Raw genomic sequence first — 24,216 nt, forward strand, 5'->3', positions numbered from 1 at the left:
TGGTAGCTGAGTATTGTTATATTTTGTTCTTACCTTGATTCCTACCCATATATTTACACATGTGGGGCGGATTTACTGCTAGTGACTGAGTTCCCACTCCTGATGCCCATGAGTAAGTCTGCATAAGAGTCACTCTGCTAGGAGCTGGGACTTCAGAGATGAAGGAATGAGGTAGAGACCTTGCCCTTACCCCTCTTCAGTGGAGCCCAAAGAAACCAAGAGAAATGGGGTCAGATTTAAACCCTGATGGTAGAGTCTTGTTAAGGCTTCTGCTGCCCCACCCCTACCCAGCATTCTCAACCTCTCATTTCCTGCTTTCCTCCTCTTTGCAGTGAGCAGACTTGGGCTGTACACAAGAGGTCTGAGGGAGGAAACAAGAATGCTGTATGGGTGGTTGGCACAGTCTGATTGGCTAAGCCAGGGAAAGTCTTAAAAGAACAGAGGTGAGGGAGCCAAGTTCATGCTGATGCTTGGATGGGGTGGGGGTCTCAGATCCTGAGAGAGGAGACCCTGCAAGGGAAATGCCAAGGAGGCAAACAAAAGCTTTCATTTTTCCACCTCCCAACAACCTGGCTTCTACAGAACTCCACCTTCTCTATGTAGATTAAGATTACTACTCCTTTCCTAGTATTCTAAAGGCCCCAAATCACAGCCTATCAATTAGCCTACATGGGACACACTGTGGTGGCACAATTGATTTGAGTGGAGTAAGTTATCACACAATCAGCTGAAAGGCAGGCCCAAAGATTGTAATGCAGTTGCCTCCAGGCAGTTATCAACATTCCCTGTCAGCAACAGGGTCAGGGTACTTTTATTCCTCAAAATGATACTCCTCTCTTGTTCATTTTATAAACTACACTGATTTAACACCCGACCCACATGAGCCATATACCTTGAATAAATGAAATCCAATCTCTGTGGCATGAATTATGGCCTTATGCTGAGCATCACCATGGCAACAAATGACATCAACCCACCCCCAGCCGCAGCCCCCACACCAACCTGCACAAAATCCAGTTCCCCAAGGGTCTTTAAATGCCTAACGTGAGTAGGTTCTTGGCTTACATGTGCGTTCATAAATATTACTGTTGTCAAAGGTTTGTGGTAGATGTTTGCTGTCATTTGGGGAGGTATATTCCCTTTGTGGCAATGTGGGATTTTTGTTGTTGTGCATGGGGGGAAAATTCTAATGAAAATTACCGTGTGTATTTGATTAGCAACATTTGTTGATAACATATGGTCCAAAGAGGCTTCTGCAAATAAGAGGCTTTAAATAGTAAACAGAGATGTGGCTGAGATAGAGCAGATGCTCTTGGCAAACACACAGTACGAGGTTGCTTGACTGGGGAGCCCTCCCCACCCTGCACTGCCTTTCTTCCCAGATCAAAGTGTCCGTTTTCAGAGCAGTGGCACCACGCAATACATTTGCAGAAGTAATGTGCTGTGACTTCAGAGTCACTCCTGCCCCCTTGAAATATGAATTGTCTGCTACTCATGCTTCTTGCTGGATGTTAGTAATAATGTAGTGCGACCGAGTGAGTCAGCAGGTTCAAGTTGATCTTGAGGCAGTTTTTGGGCACCACATGTCTGAAGTGTGCTGTGTGTGTCCATACCTGTGTGTGCACTTGAGGAGGCTAGAGGAAGATGAAGGGTGTCCTGCTCCATGACCCCTCTACCTTATTCCCCATGAGACACAATCTTACCTTGCTGGAGCTTACCACAGGTATATGCGGTTAGGGGACCTGGACTGGAACCCTAGTCTTCAGGCTTACCCAGCTGACACATCAAGTCCCAGAGTCTGATCTTCCAGTGCACTAGGAGTGCTAAAAAGAGCTTCATGAGGAAGGCAGGATGGTAGATTAGCTCAACATGGGATGAGCTGTCCTTGCAAGTGTTCATGTAGAGTTGGTCTTGTGGCTGTGCTAGGTGAGCACACCTTTAAGGTCCTAATGAGAATAAACACGACTCCACTGATGAACAGGCAATTTCACCCTCATAGCAAGGCTTGTCCAAGAGGATATATTTCAAGCTCATGGGCCATGTGATCTGAGTGACAGCTACTTAACTATGGTGCAGCGGGAGCCTTGGACATCTTGTAGTGAATAAGCATAGGCACATGCTAATAAAACTGTTGTTATGCTTCAAAACTTGAATTTCCATGGAGATCTCATATATCACAAAATAGTAGTCTTGTTTCATTGTTTTCAATCATTTACAAACTTGAAAACTGGGCTTGGTAAGACCACCAGCTGGGTAAGCGTGAGGACCAGAATTTGGATCCAGGGAAAAAGCCAAGCATGTCCCCTAACCACATATACCTGTAATAAGTGCCAGCAAGGTGAGAAGGGAATGGAGATGAAAGATAGCTGGAGCTTGCTGGCTAGCCAGCCTGGCAAAACACATCCAGCCAGTTCAGGAAGAGATTCTGTCTCATGGGAATAAGGCATAGAGTAATGAAGCAGGACACACTTCATCTTCCTCTAGCCATCACACATGTACACACAGGTATGCCCACACACACAACATGTGAACGTACAACACCCAGATGCATGCACAGAGGAATTCTTGAAAATGTAAACAGCATTCTTGACTCATGAGTTATAGATACATAAGCAAGTAGACAGCTGGAACCAACCCATGGCCATGGCTTAGCAACCCTTGTCCTACATCCCGAAAGTGAGGGCTTTGTGCCATCTGCATGCACACTATTGACTTAAACACAGCGTGTGCAGTAGCTCTCTCCTGCAAATCCCTCCACTCACCTTCTGGGCTCAGTACTGCTCTCTGTGTTATTATTTTTATTTATCATGCACATAAATAAATGTACTTTGATTATATCCCCCTTTAGCCAGCCCAACTGGCTTTATACACATATTTATATCATATATTATAAATGTATCATATATGTATATATGCAACTGTGTTTGTATATATACATATATATATTATTTTCTCCCTCTTCTCTTGTTCCCCTTCCACCTTTTAGATTCTTACCTCCCCTCTCATCTTCTACTTTCCTCTCTCTCTCTCTCTCTCTCTCTCTCTGTCTCTCTCTCTCCCTCCCTCCCACCCTCTCTCATACACACACACACCCATACACACATAGACACAAACAGATATATAGATATAGATATAGATATAGATATAATGCATATGAGAAAAATATGGTATTCATCTTTATGAACTTGGATTATTTTACTTTACATGATAATCTCAGTTCTACCCATTTTCCTCCAAGTGACATAATTTCATTCTTTTTTTATGTGTACAGGTATTTTCTTTATTTTCTAACAGGCATCTAGGCTGGTTCCCCATCTTGGCTACTCTAAGCAATACAGTAGTGAACATGGATGTGTGAAAAATCTCTACATGAAGGACTTTGGGTCCTTTGGGTTTATACCCAGCTAGGCCACACTGGGTCACGTGATGTTTGTTTGGAAGAAGCCCAACACTGGTTTCTCTAGGGTGTGTACTGACTTACATTCAAAGCAGCAGTGTTCAAGAGTCTTCTATCCCCCCAATCCTCAGTGGCTGCTGGTCTTTGCTGATACTGATACCCTTTTGATTGTGGTAAAATGGAATCTCGATCGGGGAAATAGCCTACTGACCTGGATCTAGCAGCACCTGAGGCACTGGTGATTTGCCTACAGTGGATACTTAGAAATCACTTCCTGGAAGAAGGGTTCATTAGGCACAACCCTCAGCTGTGAGCTTAGGAATTGCTCAACTTGTTTGTCCTCCAAGTTAAACTCTTGTGCCTCCTTACAAAAGGACTTAAGTAGTTGTCCCACCACAAATGCCCTCATATTTCGAGGTTCAGCTATAGATGATGACTTTTCTATCATCTTCACTATGTGCTGGTTGTGCTTTCTAACCTTGTTGCCACTGGCATCCATGGTCCTTCCAGCCCTTAGCTTTGTGAGTTAACCACGGTTTGGCCTACAAGCATCCATACCTGGCTCCCCATAGAGCTGTCATATGCTTTGCTCTGCATGCTGTCTGACATCACGGACACTCAGTCACTGTACTCCAAACACAGCCATCTCCTCCAGGAGATGAAGACCCAGGTAAAGGAGGCTACTACAGGTTATCTCCTGTCTCATCTCCACAGTCCCTGAACCTACAATGTGATGGTTCCCAGCCTGTTGCTCCTCCCTTTCTAGTTAACAATCAAGGGTTTATTTGTAGTAGGTAAGTTACTGTTCATGGTGCAGGGAGTAGGGTGTACTGATAATGCCACTTGTCCCCTAACATCTATCAGACCATGGGGCATTACTGCATTAGGAGTGCCTGAGAAATAAAGGCCTCTGAATTCAATAATGGGATTTGAGATCAAAAACTCAAGAGTTTAAATCCACTATTAGAAGTGACCTGAGATCCTGGCCCAGTTATATAACCACCTCAAGTGTAAATTTCTCCATCTATAAAAGTGTGATGTAACTGGGGTGAGCTGTCAGGAGACTTAAATGAGCTGATCCATTTAAAGTTCTAAGCCAAGGGTCTTGGCAAACATAAGCCCTCTGTAATTGGTGGCTTTGTTTATCATTTTTTGCAAACTAGCTGAACAGGTAATTATGGTGTCATTGGTGATAGAATCACAGAGAAAGGACACCTTACCCATTGGATTTTATCTACCTTGTATGCAGATTAAGGTCAATCAGTTAACCTTCCCAACCTTCGCTTGATAAATATTATCAGTCTCTGGTCTTCCCAAATAAGAGTGCAGTGGTATTTCCATTCTGGGAAGCTTTTAAAAGGAGATTTTCATCTTAGTAACCACAGTCAATTGCACAGCAGGAGAAAAAGGCAGAGAAAACACAACAAAGAGAAACAGATTCATTTATTGATGTGTGGTCCACCAAAACACAAACGTTCATGATGCATTCCCCACCAGCTAATTTGTACATGTATCAAATGTAGCATTGTAGAAAACCACATTAAACATGGGCAATAAACTCAAACCTACAGATCAGTGAAGGTGAATCACTTTAGTCAGTGAAGGCTACTACCAACTCTGTCCTATCAAGAAGGATTAATTCCAAGACCCTCCTACACCTCTATCCTGTGAGGGGTAGACTATGAAAATGTTACCCTGTCTTTTCCAGCTTGAGCAAGAACTTTCTCTTTTATCATAATTGGTACCTAGATGACTCCAAGCTAGGCATGACGTCTATCTAGAAGCATCATGAGTTGTATTTGCATATTACCTTTTTAAAAAGCACGTTAGCCATTCTGTGTAATGTCTACACTTATGAACCCATAGTGACAGAAGAGGGAACTGAGTCGCCTCAAGTTGACTCAGAATCCCAGGAGTCTCAAAACCAAGCTTCCCTAGAGTTACAGGGATGACTGTTTAAAGTCCCTGAGTGTATGTGATAGAATGAAGGGAGTAAGGGCGCAGCTGTGTGTAAGTAGACTGCCCTTCACTTCCTGTGAGTGTGGTAGCATGCATTACAGAATCCATGTAACTATGGGTTCACAGATGTAGACAGGTCACAGAATAGCTAGCAGGTTTTTTAAAAGATGCAACTATAACTCACAATGCTTCTAACATAGGTACCCTGCCTTGCATGGAACAGTGTGGATACCAACTATGATAAAGGAGGAACCAGAATGTTTTTCCTCCACAGGGTAGAGGTATGGGCAGAGTCCAAGAATTAAGCCTCCTTGATAGGAAAGAGCCTGCAGTCACCTTCACTGAACCCAGTCATTCCTTAAGGCAGCACAGACGTTTCCTGTCAACTGCCTGGGATAGCCTACACTCACTGTGCAATCATCTATTACCCCCGAGTGATTGACTTGGTGTTGGCCTCAGAGGTGTCAGGCAGAGGCCTTTGGCTCAGGAAGGGCCCATTTTGCTTTAGTCTTCTCCTGTGGCCATCTTGCAGTTCATGGTGACTTTGTCGTGAAAATACTTGTGAAATGAAATCCCCCCAAGGCAATGGAGCAGAGGAAGTACGGAAGAAAAGAAAAATCCCGAGCTCTCTGCTCCCAGACCCGGTGAGAGAGAGACCCAACCGCCTGGTCAGGTGGGCACTCCTGAGGCTGCAGAGCGGAAGAGACCACCAACACTGCTCACCCCTGCCCACATCCCTGGCCCAAGAGGAAACTGTATAAGGCCTCTGGGCTCCCGTGGGGGAGGGCCCAGGAGCGGCAGGACTTCTGCGCCTGAGACACCGCCGGAACCTGAAAGAAACAGACCGGATAAACAGTTCTCTGCACCCAAATCCCGTGGGAGGGAGAGCTAAACCTTCAGAGAGGCAGACAAGCCTGGGAAACCAGAAGAGACTGCTCCCTGCACACACATCTTGGACGCCAGAGGAAAAAGCCAAAGACCATCTGGAACCCTGGTGCACTGAAGCTCCCGGAAGGGGCGGCACAGGTCTTCCTGGTTGCTGCCGCTGCAGAGAGCCCCTGGGCAGCACCCCACGAGCGAACCTGAGCCTCGGGACCACAGGTAAGACCAAATTTTCTGCTGCAAGAAAGCTGCCTGGTGAACTCAAGACACAGGCCCACAGGAACAGCTGAAGACCTGTAGAGAGGAAAAACTACACGCCGGAAAGCAGAACACACTGTCCCCATAACTGACTGAAAGAGAGGAAAACAGGTCTACAGCACTCCTGACACACAGGCTTATAGGTCAGTCTAGCCACTGTCAGAAATAGCAGAACAAAGTAACACTAGAGATAATCTGATGACGAGAGGCAAGCGCAGGAACCCAAGCAACAGAAACCAAGACAGCATGCCATCATCGGAGCCCAATTCTCCCGCCAAAACAAACATGGAATATCCAAACACACCAGAAAAGCAAGATCTAGTTTCAAAATCATATTTGATCATGATGCTGGAGGACTTCAAGAAAGACATGAACACACTTAGGGAAACACAGGAAATCATTAATAAACAAGTAGAGGCCTACAGAGAGGAATGGCAAAAATCCCTGAAAGAATTCCAGGAAAACACAAACAGATGAAGGAATTAAAAATGGAAATAGAAGCAATCAAGAAAGAACACATGGAAACAACCCTGGATATAGAAAACCAAAAGAAGAGACAAGGAGCTGTAGATACAAGCTTCACCAACAGAATACAAGAGATGGAAGAGAGAATCTCAGGAGCAGAAGATTCCATAGAAATCATTGACTCAACTGTCAAAGATAATGTAAAGCGGAAAAAGCTACTGGTCCAAAACATACAGGAAATCCAGGACTCAATGAGAAGATCAAACCTAAGGATAATAGGTATAGAAGAGAGTGAAGACTCCCAGCTCAAAGGACCAGTAAATATCTTCAACAAAATCATAGAAGAAAACTTCCCTAACCTAAAAAAAGAGATACCCATAGGCATACAAGAAGCCTACAGAACTCCAAATAGATTGGACCAGAAAAGAAACACCTCCCGTCACATAATTGTCAAAACACCAAACGCACAAAATAAAGAAAGAATATTAAAAGCAGTAAGGGAAAAAGGTCAAGTAACATATAAAGGGAGACCTATCAGAATCACACCAGACTTCTCGCCAGAAACTATGAAGGCCAGAAGATCCTGGACTGATGTCATACAGACCCTAAGAGAACACAAATGCCAGCCCAGGTTACTGTATCCAGCAAAACTCTCAATTAACATTGATGGAGAAACCAAGATATTCCATGACAAAACCAAATTTACACAATATCTTTCTACAAATCCAGCACTACAAAGGATAATAAATGGTAAAGCCCAACATAAGGAGGCAAGCTATACCCTAGAAGAAGCAAGAAACTAATCGTCTTGGCAACAAAACAAAGAGAATGAAAGCACACAAACATAACCTCACATCCAAATATGAATATAAAGGGAAACAATAATCACTATTCCTTAATATCTCTCAATATCAATGGCCTCAACTCCCCAATAAAAAGACATAGATTAACAAACTGGATACGCAACGAGGACCCTGCATTCTGCTGCCTACAGGAAACACACCTCAGAGACAAAGACAGACACTACCTCAGAGTGAAAGGCTGGAAAACAACTTTCCAAGCAAATGGTCAGAAGAAGCAAGCTGGAGTAGCCATTCTAATATCAAATAAAATCAATTTCCAACTAAAAGTCATCAAAAAAGATAAGGAAGGACACTTCATATTCATCAAAGGAAAAATCCACCAAGATGAACTCTCAATCCTAAATATCTATGCCCCAAATACAAGGGCACCTACATACGTAAAAGAAACCTTACTAAAGCTCAAAACACACATTGCACCTCACACAATAATAGTGGGAGATTTCAACACCCCACTCTCATCAATGGACAGATCATGGAAACAGAAATTAAACAGTGATGTCGACAGACTAAGAGAAGTCATGAGCCAAATGGACTTAACGGATATTTATAGAACATTCTATCCTAAAGCAAAAGGATATACCTTCTTCTCAGCTCCTCATGGTACTTTCTCCAAAATTGACCATATAATTGGTCAAAAAACGGGCCTCAACAGGTACAGAAAGATAGAAATAATCCCATGCGTGCTATCGGACCACCACGGCCTAAAACTGGTCTTCAATAACAATAAGGGAAGAATGCCCACATATACGTGGAAATTGAACAATGCTCTACTCAATGATAACCTGGTCAAGGAAGAAATAAAGAAAGAAATTAAAAACTTTTTAGAATTTAATGAAAATGAAGATACAACATACTCAAACTTATGGGACACAATGAAAGCTGTGCTAAGAGGAAAACTCATAGCGCTGAGTGCCTGCAGAAAGAAACAGGAAAGAGCATATGTCAGCAGCTTGACAGCACACCTAAAAGCTCTAGAACAAAAAGAAGCAAATACACCCAGGAGGAGTAGAAGGCAGGAAATAATCAAACTCAGAGCTGAAATCAACCAAGTAGAAACAAAAAGGACCATAGAAAGAATCAACAGGACCAAAAGTTGGTTCTTTGAGAAAATCAACAAGATAGATAAACCCTTAGCCAGACTAACGAGAGGACACAGAGAGTGCGTCCAAATTAACAAAATCAGAAATGAAAAGGGAGACATAACTACAGATTCAGAGGAAATTCAAAAAATCATCAGATCTTACTATAAAAACCTATATTCAACAAAATTTGAAAATCTTCAGGAAATGGACAATTTCCTAGACAGATACCAGGTATCAAAGTTAAATCAGGAACAGATAAACCAGTTAAACAACCCCATAACTCCTAAGGAAATAGAAGCAGTCATTAAAGGTCTCCCAACCAAAAAGAGCCCAGGTCCAGATGGGTTTAGTGCAGAATTCTATCAAACCTTCATAGAAGACCTCATACCAATATTATCCAAACTATTCCACAAAATTGAAACAGATGGAGCCCTACCGAATTCCTTCTACGAATCTACAATTACTCTTATACCTAAACCACACAAAGACACAACAAAGAAAGAGAACTTCAGACCAATTTCCCTTATGAATATCGACGCAAAAATACTCAATAAAATTCTGGCAAACCGAATTCAAGAGCACATCAAAACAATCATCCACCATGATCAAGTAGGCTTCATCCCAGGCATGCAGGGATGGTTTAATATACGGAAAACCATCAACGTGATCCATTATATAAACAAACTGAAAGAACAGAACCACATGATCATTTCATTAGATGCTGAGAAAGCATTTGACAAAATTCAACACCCCTTCATGATAAAAGTCCTGGAAAGAATAGGAATTCAAGGCCCATACCTAAACATAGTAAAAGCCATATACAGCAAACCAGTTGCTAACATTAAACTAAATGGAGAGAAACTTGAAGCAATCCCACTAAAATCAGGGACTAGACAAGGCTGCCCACTCTCTCCCTACTTATTCAATATAGTTCTTGAAGTTCTAGCCAGAGCAATCAGACAACAAAAGGAGATCAAAGGGATACAGATCGGAAAAGAAGAGGTCAAAATATCACTATTTGCAGATGATATGATAGTATATTTAAGTGATCCCAAAAGTTCCACCAGAGAACTACTAAAGCTGATAAACAACTTCAGCAAAGTGGCTGGGTATAAAATTAACTCAAATAAATCAGTTGCCTTCCTCTATACAAAAGAGAAACAAGCCGAGAAAGAAATTAGGGAAACGACACCCTTCATAATAGACCCAAATAATATAAAGTACCTCGGTGTGACTTTAACCAAGCAAGTAAAAGATCTGTACAATAAGAACTTCAAGACACTGAAGAAAGAAATTGAAGAAGACCTCAGAAGATGGAAAGATCTCCCATGCTCATGGATTGGCAGGATTAATATAGTTAAAATGGCCATTTTACCAAAAGCAATCTACAGATTCAATGCAATCCCCATCAAAATACCAATCCAATTCTTCAAAGAGTTAGACAGAACAATTTGCAAATTCATCTGGAATAACAAAAAACCCAGGATAGCTAAAGCTATCCTCAACAATAAAAGGACTTCAGGGGGAATCACTATCCCTGAACTCAAGCAGTATTACAGAGCAATAGTGATAAAAACTGCATGGTATTGGTACAGAGACAGACAGATAGACCAATGGAATAGAATTGAAGACCCAGAAATGAACCCACACACCTATGGTCACTTGATTTTTGACAAAGGAGCCAAAACCATCCAATGGAAAAAAGATAGCATTTTCAGCAAATGGTGCTGGTTCAACTGGAGGGCAACATGTAGAAGAATGCAGATCGATCCATGCTTATCACCCTGTACAAAGCTTAAGTCGAAGTGGATCAAGGACCTCCACATCAAACCAGACACACTTAAACTAATAGAAGAAAAACTAGGGAAGCATCTGGAACACATGGGCACTGGAAAAAATTTCCTGAACAAAACACCAATGGCTTATGCTCTAAGATCAAGAATTGACAAATGGGATCTCATAAAACTACAAAGCTTCTAAGGCAAAGGACACTGTGGTTAGGACAAAACGGCAACCAACAGATTGGGAAAAGATCTTTACCAACCCTACAACAGATAGAGGCCTTATATCCAAAATATACAAAGAACTCAAGAAGTTAGACCGCAGGGAAACAAATAACCCTATTAAAAAATGGGGTTCAGAGCTAAACAAAGAATTCACAGCTGAGGAATGCCGAATGGCTGAGAAACACCTAAAGAAATGTTCAACATCTTTAGTCATAAGGGAAATGCAAATCAAAACAACCCTGAGATTTCACCTCACACCAGTGCGATTGGCTAAGATCAAAAACTCAGGTGACAGCAGATGCTGGCAAGGTTGTGGAGAAAGAGGAACACTCCTCCATTGTTGGTGGGATTGCAGACTGGTAAAACCATTCTGGAAATCAGTCTGGAGGTTCCTCAGAAAATTGGACATTGAACTGCCTGAGGATCCAGCTATACCTCTCTTGGGCATATACCCAAAAGATGCCTCAACATATAAAAGAGACACGTGCTCCACTATGTTCATCGCAGCCTTATTTATAATAGCCAGAAAATGGAAAGAACCCAGATGCCCTTCAACAGAGGAATGGATACAGAAAATGTGGTACATCTACACAATGGAATACTACTCAGCTATCAAAAACAACGAGTTTATGAAATTCGTAGGCAAATGGTTGGAACTGGAAAATATCATCCTGAGTGAACTAACCCAATCACAGAAAGACATACATGGTATGCACTCATTGATAAGTGGCTATTAGCCCAAATGCTTGAATTACCCTAGATCCCTAGAACAAACGAAACTCAAGACGGATGATCAAAATGTGAATGCTTCACTCCTTCTTTAAATGAGGAAAAAGAATACCCTTGGCAGGGAAGGGAGAGGCAAAGATTAAAACAGAGACTGAAGGAACACCCATTCAGAGCCTGTCCCACATTTGGCCCATACATATACAGCCACCCAATTGGACTAGATGGATGAAGCAAAGAAGTGCAGACCGACAGGAGCCGGATGTAGATCGCTCCTGAGAGACACAGCCAGAATACAGCAAATACAGAGGCGAATGCCAGCAGCAAACCACTGAACTGAGAATAGGTCCCCTATTGAAGGAATCAGAGAAAGAACTGGAAGAGCTTGAAGGGGCTCGAGACCCCAAAAGTACAACAATGCCAAGCAACCAGAGCTTCCAGGGACTAAGCCACTACCTAAAGACTATACATGGACTGACCCTGGACTCTGACCCCATAGGTAGCAATGAATATCCTAGTAAGAGCACCAGTGGAAGGGGAAGCCCTGGGTCCTGCTAAGACTGAACCCCCAGTGAACTAGTCTATGGGGGGAGGGCGGCAATGGTGGGAGGGTTGGGAGGGGAACACCCATAAGGAAGGGGAGGGGGGAGGGGGATGTTTGCCCGGAAACCGGGAAAGGGAATAACACTCGAAATGTATATAAGAAATACTCAAGTTAATAAAAAAAAAAAAAAGAAAGAAAGATAAAAAAAAAAAAAAAAGGCTAGCCTGGTCTATAAAGCAAGTTTTAGGACAGCCAGAGCTACACAGAGAAGAAAACAAAAAGGAAAAACCAGAGTGCAACTTTTAGAAGCATCTTTCCACGCTTGAAATTTCAATGTCTCTTTTAAACAAAGTGTTTTAACTGTAGGCTCCTGTGAAATCAAAAGTCACATATTTTCTTACTCCAAATGGGACAAATAGGGACACAGTTACAATCAAATAAAAGCAAACCCCAAATTCAAAAAAAAAAAAAAGAAAAATCCCTGGTGTTTTCCCACCATTTTAAATATGTTTTAGGGGTGTGTGTGTGTGTGCGTGTGTGTGTGTGTGTGTGTGTGTGTGTGTGTGTCTATGTGTGCCTATTTGTGCATATATGTATGTGTCTGTCAGTGGATCTCTCTCTCTCTCTCTCTGTGTGTGTGTGTGTGTGTGTCTGTGTGTGCCTATTTGTGCATATATGTATGTGTCTCTGTCAGTGGATCTGTGTGTGTGTGTGTGTCTATGTGTGCCTATTTGTGCATATATGTATGTGTCTCTGTCAGTGGATCTCTCTCTCTCTCTCTCTCTCTCTCTCTGTGTGTGTGTGTGTGTGTCTGTGTGTGCCTATTTGTGCATATATGTATGTGTCTCTGTCAGTGGATCTCTCTCTCTCTCTCTCTCTCTCTCTCTCTCTGTGTGTGTGTGTGTGTCTGTGTGTGCCTATTTGTGCATATATGTATGTGTCTCTGTCAGTGGATCTCTGTGTGTGTGTGTGTGTGTGTGTGTGTGTGTGTGTGTGTGTGACTTCTCCCTGAAGATCATGTACCTAGTCTTGATTAGAATAGAATCTCTTGTTTTGCCTGCTTCACTGGGCTGGGTTACTATTTTTAAAGTCTGAGAGATAAATTGGGGTTTGTCTGTGACCTGACTACTTGGTGTGAGCCAAAGCTCCCAGTAGAAAAGCAGTCGACTCTAACGGCCTGAATTCCATCCAGTTATTCAGCTTCTGGTCTCTGAGGTACCATGCTGCCCCCAGTCTGAGTCATTTCGCAGACCTATGAGTAAGCCAACCTTGGGGACCTTCAGGAGTCCAGGCAAACTGAGTTGCTTTCTACTAAACAACCCAGGATATCCATCCCTAAGGCCCGGGAAGGCCCAGCTGCACAGGTGGTACAGGCCTGAGACCCAGCTCCAGTAAGGCTAAAGGCTTCTCCAGGCCAAAGACAACCCTGGCCACAAGTGGATTCATTGCCAGACAGAGCAAATCAGTGGGAAATATGTGTCAAAGTTAAAAGTAATAAGACAAACTGGGATCTAGTTCAGTAGTAGAATATTTTCTCAGCATGTTTGAGAACCTAGTTCAATGCCCAGGCCAGAAAAGACCAAGAACAGGAGGCAGGAATGGGAGCGGGGGGGGGGGGGGGGGCGAGCTTTTAGGTAGGACATCCTTGGGTAGTAGCAGCAGTGGTCAGATGAGAGTCAGTCTCTGCTAAATATGTCAGGAAATCTCTCCAGCGAAGTGTCAGATGAGCTGGGCCCAACAGTGTAGGCTACATCCTCATCCCTTGAGATTGAAGGGACCTTACTGGGATCTTGCAAAGGAACGGACTCTGTCTTGAGTTTTCTTGTATGTGAAATGTTCTCAGTTATTTAGTGGGGTTGTAATAGCCACGATTGTCTTACAGGAGCTGCTTGATAAGTATGTGCACACGATAGGCATGTGCTACTGTAACTACACATTTTCCTACTTCGGGAATGGAAAGAGAGCCAGGGTTTACTGGGATCCCATTGTGTTCCAAGCCTGCAGCTGTTACAATTACAATGACGATGAGGTGAACTTATTTTACTTCTGAGGGACTTCATGTACTTGGATGTTAGCTCATCCCAAACCCTCCAGTTTGCATGTGACTCAGTCGGGCTATGAGCAGGGATGTTCTGGTTCACTTCATTACGGCATCTTTGCTAGGGCAGATCCTCCCATCCCAAGTCTTTAGGACGGTGCTGGGAACCACTGCTGGAAGTTCTTGCTTGGATGTGTATGGCTTTGCCATTTTGTTGAAACCTGTCTATTTTGTTCCATCTCATACCCACCTGTGTCCTCTCCCTGAAGCTTCTGTGCCTGTCCTGACTTCCTTCACACATATCTCCCAGACCCAGGTGCTTGACTCCTAGGCTCTCTATTCCTCTTAGTTTATTGCATGGAATTTCCTTCGTGAAGTACAAAACTGAGATTAACAGTTGTGTTTCTACAGTTTTATGAAAGAAGAAACAAAAGCAGACATGAGACACAGAGTAAAATATGAGGTTCCCTAATACCCACGAGGGCCGAAGAGGTAACTCATCATTTCAGAACACTCGTTGTTCTCACAGAGGACCCAGGTTCGCATCCCAGAACTCACAAGGCAGCTCACAACCATCCTTACCTCAGTTCCTGGGGATCCAAACCCCTCTTCTGGCTTCTATATATAGCACATCTGTGGTGCACATGGTACATGCAGGCAAAACACTCATACACATGCAACAAAAATATATAAATCATCGTAAAGAATACCAATGATGTCCAAATAGGGCCATAGAAGCAATGCCCTGTGCCAAGTAAGAATGATGCCTTTGGTTTATACTCAACTCCAGATATGGGACAGGTGCTGTCTTTACATGAAATGCCTTAAGAGTAGGTATCACAGACCTTAAGTATGTTTAGTACTAAACATAAATGATAAACCTGTTTCCTGATCAAGAAACATCTCCCATCTAGGTCTTTGTCGCTAGGAGATAATCAGAGGTAAATTCTTTAAGCACTCTCTACCCAACTTGCTTGCTATAATAGACTAATAGTTGTATAGGCTTCAATGTATTTACACAATGCAACACTCTAGTCATTAAAATCAGATTTTAACAAATGCCTGACAGTATGGGAAACTGATTACATCATGCAAAACAATCTGTAGATGAAAGCTGTTGTCTGTACTTATTTCCTGGGTCCTGTAAAAGAACATGTATTTGATATTATTTATTCTTCCAAAATATTTATTCCTCCTATGTATGAAGCACCCTGTTAAGTGGTAAGGGCTGCGATACGAATGAGCAGCAGAGCCCCTGTGATCACAGAGCTGAAAGAAAGACGAGTCTCAGTCAAGCGGGGCTGAGTCAGTTAACCTCAACCAGGGGTTGGAATGCCTGCTGTACTGGACAGGTTGATACCTGGACCCAGCTTAGACTATGAGATCAGAAGGCATGCTCTCCCAGAAGGTGACATTTGGGCCAATCCCTGAAAACGTGTGAAGGAAGAAACACTGCCACCAGAGAAAAACGGCAGGTAACAGGAAGGCCAGAGGTAGCAAAAGCAGAAGGCCCATGAAGGGAGCAGGTGAGAAGGCAGCCCAGGGAAGGATCAGGGCTGTGCCTTGGAACAGTGCTTGGAGTCGAAGGGGTAAGGCAGGCTCAGTGCATATGGCGGCAGGTCCTTCCACGAAGTACTTCATTTGCAGCTACATAATGGATTGAGGCGGCTTCCCAACCTGTGACCCATGGCTGCTGAAGTCTCTCTGTAAGGCCAGGAGCTAGCCTAGACTCACAGTGCAAAATCCCATTGTCCATGCAGCAGGCATTCCAGGGCCGAGTTGTAAGGCTGGTGAATGTGTGCTGCCGCTTGTTGAGAAGGGCGCAGCAGTGGGAAACTGACTGCGAGGCACTCTGGGAAGGCCTATGGCAGCTTCCCGAGCATCTGCCTCGTTTTCATCTCACAAGTTAATCAACACTTTCTGTTGCTCTGGCAGCTTTCGGGGGGCACAGGAGTGGGTGTGACAGTCTGCGATGCCTTGGGTTAACCCTGCATTTGCTCTTTCTGGGGAGACAGAGAAGAGCTACCGAGGGGCACCTGTCTACACTGACTCGAACATTCTCTCCACAGCTGGGGCACTCAAGGCGACTTCTCTACAACCCACGCGCTGCCAGCTGTTAAAGTAAAGCTATTCACAGAGAGCACTGGTGTCCTGGCCTTGGAAGACAAGGAACTCGGGCGGGTAAGTGCCCCCTATGGCAAGAGCCACTGACAGAATGCAGCTGGGGTATCTGTGATGTCCCCAAGTCTTGAAGAAACAGCACTGCAAGTACTGAGGGGCCGACATTCGGGGCTATATGCTGGACTATGCTCTATTAGCTGTGAGACCTTGAGTCAGTCTTTCAACCTCCCTGAGCCACGGGGTCTCTTCCATAAACTCTGACACAAGTGTGGGTCAGAAGACAGGCTGGGGAGACTCCTCAGCCACACACTGGGGCATTATTTATAGCAAAGGCATGCAGTGCCAGTGACTAACGTGAAATTCATTGGCATTAAGCTACCCAACCTCCTGGCAACATTAAAACCAACATAATAAGAAACCAATCCATGTCTTAATGGTGACATTCAGAGTTTATACTGTAACTGAAGTGTTCTGATTACCTCAACATGGAGAACATTATGTAAATGGAAGGTTCGAGCCCTGCTGTTAGAGGCAGAACCACAAGTCTAGGTATCAGTGAACCAACTGACTGATCCATTAAACAACCTCAAGGAAAGTCCTCTTCCCTGGAAACAGGCTCACAATGTCACGCTCTAAGATGTTACACAGCACATAGTTAGGAGTAGACAGAGTTGACTGGAAACAGGTTGTTTTAGTGTGTGTGTGTGTGTGTGTGTGTGTGTGTGTGTGTGTGTATCCTGATATCAGGAGATAACAGAGTCAGGCACCTACAGGTTGTTCCTGTCCAGAAGACTCTTTCTCCTTATCCAGTGCTGAATGTACCCACCCCACCCATTCAGTTGCGGAGGCACAGAGAACCCAGCCACACAATTACCAGCCCCTGGGATGCTAACCTCAGGATGCTATTAAGCTCAGCCCTTTAAGGATTTCATAAGTGTCCCCAAGGCGGATACTAGATACTCACACGGAGCCTGCAGGGATAAAGTATCTTGTCAGAAAGGGAATGTGGACAGCTCACCAGTCATCTTCACACCGCATTGCCCCTGTGAGGAAAAGAACAAAGCAGGACTCTGCTGAGGTGACGGAGGCCTGGAGATTGCTGCTCTCCACACAGAAACTTGCATCTGGCTGCCTAGATGCTCATTTTTTTTTCCTTCCTTCCTGCTTCAGAAACTCTCTCCTCCTTAGTGCAGGTCAGCCTGAGGCCATGTTCCCTCGGGCTGCTGCGCTCTGCAGGAGGTAGGTCTGAAGGTGGCAACTGAGGGACATGGTGGCACCATCTTTTTTAGGTTCAGCAGACCATATAGTGCTCTAATGAGCCAGTTCTACCAAGCTGAGCAGAACCATCCTCCAGGATCCTTCATTCCTTCAGTCATATTTCATTTATTCATCTATTTTATGTTTCATGTGCATCAAACTTTAAAAAATAAATGATTTTTTTAAATATACTCTTAATAAAGAAAGTGTTCCTTCGGGTAGGAAGAGGTTGCCACCACCCAGGCCTGCCCTCACTCCCAGCTCCAGCCTCCAGTGTGTCTGTGTGGGAGGGGTTTACACATTTTCCCACATTTTTAACCAAATGAACCCTACCTAAATGAACAAGATCATGGTATATATGATTATATACGAGTCTATTCCCTCTCTTAATAGAGCAGGCACAGTGGCAGGCCTGCTGGATCTGATTGTTAGTGCTGCACACGGGGTAAACAGAAGCGAGCTGGGGCAGAAATTGTTAACCTACAGCATGACAGGGCACAGGCGTAAGCCAGAAGCTAGAGCGTAGTGTGGGAAGTGCTCAAGCTGAGTCCTGGGAGAAAAGCATACAGTAAGAAGTGGTCCCTCTGTGCAGTGGGGACGCCTTTCTCAGGAAAGGCAAATAGATAGGTAGAGGGAGATAGGCCCAGGCCAGTGATCGGCTTGGAAAAAAGCCAGGGTATGGCAGCCCCAGCAGGCTTGCCCACTCTGTGAGAAGAAGCCCTGATAGCTGATGTGCAGCCTCCTGGGGGTGGCTTGTAGCTGCCAGTTCACATCCGCACAGCGTATATGGCTTCAGCTAAGAAAACATAGTGCTCAGTCAGCAGCCTGGGGTGCCCAGGTGAGGTAACAGGGTGCCTTTCACACATCCTGAAGGGCCCTCATCCTTCCAAGGTGCCGACACACAGGAAGAGGGCCCTAGCCCGTCTTCAGCATGGTGAGGGCTGCAGGTGGAGACCGAAGAGTGCTGGAACTCCATCTCTCCATCCACCCTGCAGAGACCTCACTAGAGAGTGATGGCAAGGGAACCAGTAGGAGGCTTTGTGGAGTGGCATTCTGAATGGCTACCGTATTGCCAGTGGGAACTCACCTGAGATCTCTGTGCTGGAGGGATGCTAATGAGCTCCCTGGGTACAGGATGCTGTTGCTGCTCTGACTTTACCAAGCAAGCAGGAACAGAAGGAAACAGAGGCCTTACTTTCCACTGGCCTGGTCATAGCTTGTACTGGCCCTCCCTTTGCTGCTTGCCTGCATGTTTCTCCTGACCCTCTCTCCCGCCAGACTGACACAGCCGGATGGATAGCTCCCTTCTCTCTGTGTCCAAACAAAGATAAAGAAACTGTTAGTTGCAAAAAAATCCACTTCAGAGACCAGTGAGATGGCTCAGAAGGCAAAGGACTTTACCACCAAGCTCAACAACCCGAGGTCAATCCTCAGAACCCACAGACTGGGAGGAGAGAACTGAATTCTGTACTTTTTTCTCTGACCTATGCATACACACACATACCCCAACACACATACACACATATATCACACATTATACACACTACACCCACACATACATACTACATGCACTATACACATACACACACATACTACATACACACATTATACACACACTACACACACATACATACATTATACATACATACACCACACACCTATACACACACTACACATACCTTATACAAACAAATACTCACATACTATGTACTCACAGATATACTGCATACACATATACCCATACTGCACACACATACACACACTATACATACATAAACACATACTATACACATTGTAGAACACACAGTCACATATTCACACACTCACATAAGTAAATAATAAATAAATAAATATAATTTTTTAAATGTTTCGAAGAATTCTCTAGAGCTAGAAAGATGGCTCAGAGATAACACTCTCCCAGCTAGCTTCAGATTGCATTAGCAAGCTGAGTCCTGGCAAATTGTAAGGGAACGCTGGGACCACACCCTGGCCTAGTAGCACTGTGCCTTCAGTTCAAAGCCAGGTAAATGTCACAGGCAGAGAATGTGCTGTCAGTCAGGACATCAGGCATGGTGTAATGGAACGCTCTGGTACAGCACCTGTCCCCTAAAGATAGCTGAGTAACACCACCATTAGTGTCACCATCACTCAGCAATCCCTAGGGCTGCTATGGGGAGTCCCTGCAGATCCCAAATCCCAGGTGCCCCATCCCTTCTGTGCTTTGGCTCTGTGTTCACACGTCTGCTCAGAGTCTTTAAATCACCTGTAGGTTCCTCATATAACAAGTAACCAATACAACATAAAATTCTAGCATGCTGCTATTGGACTATCTGATCAAAACTACTTTCCAGCAGTGGAGCATGATGGAGCTCTTGGTAGCCTCCTAGCTTTGCCCCCCCCCCACCCTCCAACCCTAAAGTACACCACAGCAAAGTGTGTCTGACATGCTGCCAAGAGGCATTTTTTTTTTAGAGTGGAGGTTGCTTGGAGCCTCTCAAAGCACAATGAGGAGCTGGAAGAGAAAAATCCCAGTCCACTTGCCAGACCCCTGACATGGCATAGACTTCTCCCCTGTCTAAATCTCTCATTCCCCACTATTCTGTCTCCCTCTTCCCCTGCCACAGGCTTTGAGGTGTTTCTCGTAATCTGAAAGTTGTAGAAACTGGAGAAGGAAGGAGTAGCTAAGAGCTGTCTATTACAAACATAACGTTTCTTCTCGAGGGACTGACATGGTTAATGGGAGACGGGCAATGCTTGCTTGCTCTCTCTCTCTCTCTCTCTCTCTCTCTCTCTCTCTCTCTCTCTCTCTCTCTCTCTCTCTCTCTCAGGTTACCCTACTACTTCTGAATCTTAGAAAAACCTCCTTGCTTCTACAGACCTAGCCAGAGGGCATTTTGTCTGGTAGGAAGTGACCGTGTCACCTCAGCCACCCACCGTTCAGAGTAGTCTCAGCACTGGCTAGGGGTTGCATGTCTTTACATCAAAACGTTGGATTCTAAAAGGTATGACTGTGTGCTGCTTCTGTCTTCTGAAAAAAAAATGTATGCTTTCTTCTTATAGGTTATCCTCCATCCCACCCCAAACAGCCCCAAACAATCCGAGTGGCACAAAATGACAGTCTCCAAAAACTGCCCCGATCAAGACCTCAAAATCAAACTCGCTGTCCGAATGGATAAGCCTCAAAACATGAAGCACTCTGGGTAAGTGTTTCCTTCCCAATCTGAGATGTGTGTACATTCATTTCTAGAGACAGCAATAGAAGAGAAGAGGGGAGCATACCTTGGGGACAGATCGCTCGCTTGGCATTTGTAAGACTCAGTTTTGGATCTCTAGAAGTGCAGAAATGAATTAAGCAAAACCCAAAGGGATTGGGAGAGCTGTGTGGAAGGAGCTGGGAGGTGCCTGCTAGCAGTGATTAAAGAACATGGTGCTGACAGTTCCCATAGACTTCTTCAACTACAGACACTGCATCTCCATTTGTACCATCAAGAGATTAACTCCCCACCCTCCCAGCAGACTCCCCCAAAACAGTTAAACTCTGGACACAGTTAAATGCTGGAGTTTGTGCTTGGAGAGGTCTTATTGGTTCTGTGCTCCTGCCAGAGGCCTCCAGAAGTACCTCCCTCTCACTGGTGTGAATGGCCACCTTCATGAGATTTAAGCAAGTGATGGATCAGAAGTGATGTCAGGTTCACTGAGGTAATAACTCCCCAAAATGTGTTATGTGCAGCCTTCATTCTGTGAAGGTTTTTAGGAATGGCCAGTGAGTGGCTTTGGACAGAACAAAAAGAATAGGGAAATATGGTTTTACTTTACAGAACAAAGCATTGTTTTTGTTCTGTTTTGTTTTTCAATCAAAGGGGTTGTTAATGATTAGTTTTCTGTGGAACCACTGCCTGCTAATTTATCTGTTAAGGTGTGATCCTTTGCAGAGGATCAGGACAGTAAAATTATGAAGGCATACGCTAGACAGCGAAAGAAACTGGGCTTTTTGTCAAATGCTCTGTAGGTGCCATTTGACTGGTTGTCATTCCCCATGACATTCAAGTGACTGGGAAACTTTCTTCCACTCCCTTGAAAACTCAAGATTGCATCCATGGCCAAGTCTATGGAAGTAAGAAGCGCTGTGCCAAGTGATAGCCAGCAATGGGGGCCAGTTGAAAAGAAGCCTGCAAGAAATCCAAAGTAACAACCAGGCCAGGAAGTAGACATCCTTGCAAAATAGCAGAGCCCACATCATGTGGTTAGTGGCTGGCTATGATGGCTCTCAAAGGCTGCTCACAAGCTGGATGCCACCTGTGCCTCAGGCTTGTAGAAGTTATGCATCATATTGTTGAAACTGGGCTATTCCTGAAGCCAGAGGTGGGGTTGAAGTGGGAGAAGCCTGTGAGGAAGGATACTAGCTACTTAACACTTAGTCCTTACTCAGCCATCACTCGTGAGTTCAGCCAGGTTTGCTTATTTCACTTGGTATCTTATCAGATGGCTGTGGCACAAGTTCAAAGTCAACCTGGGCTGAGGGCTCAAACTACGTCAAAAAAGTTGTATTGAGGAAGTGGCCCTGTCAATAAAGTGCTTGTTATGCAAACATGAGTTTGAACGCTTGCTTGGCAAGCATGGTCACATCTTAAAAGATAACCTGGCAGAAATCATTACATGCAGTAACACCAGTCTGTAATCCCAGCATTGGACAAGCAGAGGCAGGAGGTTTCCTGGAGCTTACTGGTCAACTAGTCTATCAGTTGGGTGAGCTCCAAGTTCAATGTGAAAACATGTCTCAAAAAAATAAGGTAGAGAGTGATTGATGAAGATGCCTCTTGCAAACACACACACACACACACACACACACTCACACACTCACACACACTCACACACACTCACATACATACACTCACACACACTCACACACACTCACATACATACACACTCACACACACACTCACATACACACACTCACACACTCACACACACACTCACACACACACTCACACACACTCACACACTCACACACACACTCTCACACACTCTCACACTCACACACACTCACACTCACACACACTCACACACACTCACATACACACACAGAGGTAGTGCCTGCACATAAGCACACACGTGTGTCAACACAAACATACCACATGTATACACAGGGGCATGTCTCTGAGGTCAGTTTTTCCTTCTCCCTATCACACTCCTGGTACATTTTTCAGAAATATAAAGAATATTTTTTCCAATATCCCTTCTCCCTCCTAGCTACATAGTCTTGGTTTCTAGGTAAAAAGAGTTGAGGATTATCAGGTTCCGTAGTATTTGAGAAAATATCCTCCATTTTTTAGCACAACATTGATTCAGAAACAGTAAATACATATTTATTACAGGAAGCAGAGTCTGAGGAAGCAGGATAAAGGGCAGGAAGCTGACCAGAGGAAGTAAGCAAACAGAAGCACCATCCTCACATGACCTTTATAAAGTCCTTGGCAGAGTTAGTGCCTCAGCCTACAGGCCAGGCTTCTTCAAACCCCTTCTAAACATGCTGTCAGTCACACCCAAGCAGACACTCAACACAGTGTTGTTCTTTGCGTTGGACAAAGCCCAGTTTCTCTCATTCTCCTCATGGGCTCTATAGAGAGAGCTCGACATGATTTCCACTCAGGAACTTATCTGTGGACTCGAAGGTGAGTGTGTTAATGTATTGTAGGCTACCTTCACAGAATGAATAATAGAGGAGATACTTAGCTCATATCCGCCGAGTTCCCCAATGATTGACGCACTAGGCTGCCATTCAAAAATTACTCCCTGCCAAGAAATATACCAAGGGAGTCTAGAACAGTCTCAAAGCATGAACAAAGGATCCACTGACATTAAGTCAGAACCAACATGGCCCAAACTGGAGCAAATGAAGTTTGCTCCACAAGGATTGATTCAGTTAAAGTAAAAGCATCTCTGTTGGGAGCTGGGGGAAATGTCCCATTTTATAAAGTACTTGCCAAGCAGGGACAAGGACTAAGTTCATTACCAATTCCACATAACCAGGCTTGGTGGGATGACACACTGTGGTCATCTCAGTACTGGGGTGGTAGAGGCTGCAGGGTTCAGGTAACTTACAGCCTACTTGGTGAGCTGCAGGCTACGGAGGAGAACTTGTTTTAATTTAAAAAAAAAAAAAGACAACACCTGACAAATGATATCCAAGGGTAATATCTGAACTCCAGAGGCCCACACACCTCATGCACATGCAGACAGATACACATGAACACACACACAATGTTTACGGACCTTTTTTTTCCATTTAAACACAAGGAGTAGGGAGCATGGGGAAGTCAGAGTAAAGTCACAGCTTAAACATTGGGGGAAAGAGCCTTGAAGGTGCACAGCTGAGGCTTACTGAGACTTTAGCATGTGAACAGAAAGTCAGAAGTCTTGGGAAATCTCCTTGATTAGATGCTGTGGTTTTGGGAATGCAGCCCTGGGCCATCCAGAATAACTCTACGAGGTCGTTTCTAAAAGGCAGGGAGTTCAAACCAGCACTGCTTCTTTTGGTTTTGAGCATTAGCATCAGGGAGTGTGTGAGAATTGTGCCCTCCAGGTAGCTTTTGGCTTCTCATCACCCTTCCACCCCTC

General features: G+C 44.3%; 1 protein-coding gene across 17 annotated transcripts in view; it reads left to right on the top strand.

The window, feature by feature from the left end:
• Window positions 1-24,216, top strand: part of Cadps (calcium dependent secretion activator) — a 466,682-nt gene that overhangs the window by 270,164 nt on the left and 172,302 nt on the right. For all 17 annotated transcript variants that reach the window (XR_015637890.1, XR_015637891.1, XR_015637892.1 and 14 more), the window contains 2 exon segments: window positions 16,290-16,401; window positions 20,659-20,798. Coding sequence is in view for 14 of the 17 variants with exons in the window: in XM_087585085.1 (XP_087441211.1) it covers window positions 16,290-16,401; window positions 20,659-20,798 (252 nt within the window). In the remaining 3 variants the exon portion in view is untranslated.

The sequence above is a fragment of the Rattus norvegicus genome, chromosome 15 (genome assembly GCF_021556685.1).
Source record: "Rattus norvegicus strain SHRSP/BbbUtx chromosome 15, alternate assembly SHRSP_T2T, whole genome shotgun sequence".
NCBI classification, from domain to species: Eukaryota; Metazoa; Chordata; class Mammalia; order Rodentia; family Muridae; genus Rattus; species Rattus norvegicus.